The following is a 4,344-nucleotide window of genomic DNA, read 5'->3' as shown; positions in this document are numbered from 1 at the left end:
AATAGATAAATAGATAATTTGTGTTAGAGTTTTATAAAAACTCTTTAAATATATCTTTGTCTAGTGTGATATAGTTTATTGAAAATAAAATAGGTAATTTGTGATAGAGTTTTATAGAAATTATTTTATTTTCTTTAAATATATCCTTGTCTGATTAGATTTAATTTTACTAAGAAACTCATAATAAAAGCTAATTTATGGTAGAGTTTAAGAAAAATTATTTGTTTTATATATCAATTAATAAATATTTTTATATTAATAATTCTTGTCTAATTAGATTTTCTTTTTTTAAAAATTTCATAATAATAAATAGATAAATTTTTGGACCATTTGGTTAAACACAATTGATTATAGATTGAATTTTAATTTTATTAGGTAATTTTGAGTTTTATAGAATTTATATCATGTGATATAATAATTAATGAGAGCTCTTTATTGTGAATTAAACCCTTTTTATGTTATTATATCAATTAATAAATAATTTTTTATATTAACAATACTTGTCTAATTAGTTTTATTTTATTAAAAAACTAATAATAAATAAATAAATAGGTAATTTGTGTAGAGTTTTATAGAAACTCTTTAAATATATCTTTGTCTAGTGTGATATAGTTTTATTGAAAATAAAATAGGTAATTTGTAATAGAGTTTTATAGAAATTATTTTATTTTCTTTAAATATATCCTTGTCTAATTAGATTTAATTTTACAAAGAAACTCATAATAAAAGCTAATTTATGGTAGGGTTTTAGAAAATTATTTTGTTTTATATATCAATTAATAAATATTTTTATATTAATAATTGCTGTCTAATTAGATTTTTTTATTAAAAAATTCATAACAATAAATAGATAAATAGGTTAATTTATGAACCATTTGGTCAAGCACAATTGATTATAGATTGAATTTTAATTTTATTAGGTAATTTTGAGTTTTATAGAATTTATATCGTGGAATATAATAATTAATAAGAGTTTTTTTTTTATTGTGAATTTGAATTTTAATAGGTAATTTTGAGTTTTATAGAATTTATATCAATTAATAAATAAATACTGAAACTCTTTACACAAAGGCCGAGAAAAGTAGTACTACACTTGATCTTAGCCAAAAGACCAAGAAGGGTTAGCCAAAAGGCCGACCCAAAAAAATTTAGTACTACACTTGATCTTAGCCAAAAGGCCGAAAATGTGTGATTATTATTTCTTTAGTTCTATAGTTTTATAAGAGACTTTCATGTAATCCTTTTTATTTAAAACCAATGTGGGACTTTGTAATTTGAATTAAACTCTTTTTATATTTTATTAATTTGAAATAATTTTAATTTTATTAGGTAATTTTGAGTATTATAGAATTTATATCAATTAATAAATAAATACTGAAATATTGAAATACTGAAACAGTTTGCATATTTAATAATAGTATAGATATATCGTTGGTTTTCATTGAATTTTTTAGATTTCAAGGTTCTTGAATATTGAGTTTTTTTATTTCCCCTCTTTTAAGCATATGTTCATGGATGAAATCATCATAGTTCAAGACTTTAGGCTCTGTCATTTACAAATTGGTCCTTAAATAAATTAGATACTTTATTCAATTTTTTAGCTTCCGTGTTAACTTGTTATTGACCCAACCAGACAATTTACTACTAAAGACGAGGAACTTAAATGGAAATGTACCCTTCTTATCTGTCAAAACGGACGGTTTATAAAATGACCAAATTATCACTTCTACAATAAATTATGCTCCTCCATTGTCGCCATTCTGAAGCTGCGTTGTCTTCAAGATTGCCCTTCTTCTGGATCTATTCTCATGGACTGGAAAATCTCTCCATCGGCTTGAAGACCTCCTCCTCGTCCTCCAGACTGATTCGTGGGTGGCAGGGCCGCCGACTGAAGCTACCGGACTAGAATCTGGCATCCATTAATGGCTCCATGCCGTTACTGGTAGTTACTACCTTCGCTTTAGGGGTTGGTTTGTTGGATTTGTTTCCTGGGTTGGGCTATTGTTTTAGCCTTGTTGTCAGCTTTGGACTTGACTGTTTACATTCTACTTTGCCTTATGGCCCAATTGTATATATCTTTTAATCAATGCTTTAATTTTCGAAAAAAAAACAAAAAAAAATTACTTATAAATAACCAAACTATCAAACACCCCATTATTGGGTTACAACATTGATGTCCAACCAGTTCAACCTTTCTATTACACCAAGCTTCAATCATATTACTTATTTCCTGAATCATTGGTCTCAGACTAAGGATCTTAGAGCCATTAAGAAACTTCATGCTCATCTTCTAAGGACTGGATTACTCTTCATCTCTCTTAACCTCCACACGAAACTCATATGCACATACACAACATGCCTTCACAGAAACAACCTTCAAATTCTCAAAAACTTCTCCCACTGCATCAACCCCAACAACCCATTACCATTCAATTCGATTATATCTGATTTTTATCGAAATGGGTATCCATTTCTCGCTCTCCATACCTTCTCTTTCATGCACATCAATGGTGTTCCTATAGACACCTACGCTTTGTGTAGCTCTTTAACAGCTTCATCTGGTTCTAGAAGTGTTAGATTTGGTAAACAATTACATGCCTATGTGGAGAAATCAGGTTGGTTGGCAAGTGTGTTTGTTGGCAGTGCTTTGATTGATTTATATGCGAAATCGATACTTATCAATGATGCATCAGAGATGTTCGATGAAATTCCTGTTAAGAATACTGTGTGTGCAAATGCACTCTTAGCAGGTTTTGCTGAAGCAAAGATGTGGGATGAGGGAATTGAAGTAGTACGGAAAATGCGGGTTTTGAACTTGAAATATGATAATTTTACATTGTCAGCAGTGTTACGTGCATGTGCAGGGCTATCTGCAATAGAATTTGGTAAGCAGGTACATGCAAATGTGATTCGTACGGTTTCTGATTTGGGAGCTGATGTGTTTCTGCAGAGTTCATTGATTGAAATGTATGGCAAGTGTGGGTTAGTAGAGAAGGCGCGACAAGTCTTTAGTATGGCAGGATTTGGATGGGGAAGAGGGAGAAAGAGGGATGTTGTTTTATGGACATCAATGCTCGGTGTATATGGAAGAAATGGGCAGTGCAAAGAAGTGATCGGATTTTACAGAGAGATGTTGATGGAAGGTATAAGGCCTGATGGGGTGGCATTTGTGACAGTCATCTCAGCTTGTGGTCACGCTGGCCAAATAAATCTTGGGATTAAGTATTTCGAATCCATGGCTCGGGACTTCAATTTGGAACCTGGCCCTGAGCATTACGGTTGTTTGGTCGATTTGCTTTGTAGGGCTGGTGAGTTGGACAAGGCATGGAAGCTGGTGAATGAGATGCCCAATATAAAGAATGGAAGTTGCAGTGTCACAATGTGGGGTGCTCTACTTAGTGCTTGTAATGATTGTGGAAATATTGATTTGGGTAAATTAGCTGCACGAAGGGCACTTGAGTTGGATCCTAAGAATGTTGGGATTTACGTCTTGTTATCAAATATGTATGCTAGGTTTGGCATGTGGAATGAGATAGGGCAGTTGAGGGAGTTGATGAAAGAAAGAGGTTTAAAGAAAGACACTGGATGCAGCTGGATAGAGTTCACAAGTTGACCTAAAGATATTCAAATTTAAGACAATGGTGCAGCTGGATGGAGTTCAAAACTTGAATTATAGGGAATTGTCTCCTAAGAAGAATAGCTTTTGTTTTTCCTTTTGGTTTAAAGAAAGACAATGGATGTAGGCATAACTTGTTTATACATTTCACCCTATTCTTAATGAATTTGCAGGCGCTTATTTACTGACTTATGAGAATTTATTGCTTATTGTATAGCTGAAACTATGGTATCTAATGATCAATCTTGGTTCCCATTTCCTTTAACAATTAAGTTTATGTGTGGCACTTTCAGGACTAAGCCAAGATTATTCTAAGTACATGGACCGTGAAACTAGAACTGAATGAGACTGCAACTCTTGCAATTTGCGCATTCTCTTGCTTGTCACAGTTGCTCTAAAACATAAGAGAAGAAAATAATCTCTATTCTATAATAGATGTCGCGGTGGTAGTTCACCATTGGGGTTTTAAGTGGACAGGTTTTGTACTTCACCGCTGCATATATTGTACTCCGGTAAAACACTATAGTTTCTGTCAAGATATAGGTAAATGATGGAAGTAGGATGGTCTCAGATACCGAACATCAGTCTTTGGAAAGCTTCTGTTGTAAAGCATATAGCTAATAAGGGGTTCACAATCCAAGGACATGAACCAAGTTCTTCCAGGAAACTCCATTTGTTTTTCTGTAGAAAAGATCAGGCTGAATGTGATTTGACTTCCCATCACGATG

The 4,344-nt window shown here is 32.3% G+C and overlaps 1 protein-coding gene across 1 annotated transcript; it reads left to right on the top strand.

Moving 5' to 3' along the window:
- Positions 1–1,694: 1,694 nt before the first annotated feature.
- On the top strand, positions 1,695–3,806 carry LOC132300731 (pentatricopeptide repeat-containing protein At3g12770-like). Its single transcript, XM_059797940.1, has one exon. It carries the CDS (start codon positions 2,174–2,176, stop codon positions 3,611–3,613), a length of 1,440 nt encoding a protein of 479 aa, XP_059653923.1. The 5' UTR covers positions 1,695–2,173; the 3' UTR covers positions 3,614–3,806.
- Positions 3,807–4,344: the final 538 nt, after the last annotated feature.

The sequence above is a fragment of the Cornus florida genome, unplaced genomic scaffold (assembly GCF_030987335.1).
Source record: "Cornus florida cultivar Cherokee Brave unplaced genomic scaffold, ASM3098733v1 CherokeeBrave_3.0.0_Hap2_Chr03, whole genome shotgun sequence".
NCBI classification, from domain to species: domain Eukaryota; kingdom Viridiplantae; phylum Streptophyta; class Magnoliopsida; order Cornales; family Cornaceae; genus Cornus; species Cornus florida.
Note: the sequence above shows the minus strand (reverse complement) of the source record. Positions and strands in the feature narration are given on the sequence as shown.

What these genes read in the sequence shown, in the direction of transcription:
- LOC132300731 (XM_059797940.1), top strand. Translation starts at nt 2,174, where the DNA reads ATGTCCAACCAGTTCAACCTTTCTATTACACCAAGCTTCAATCATATT.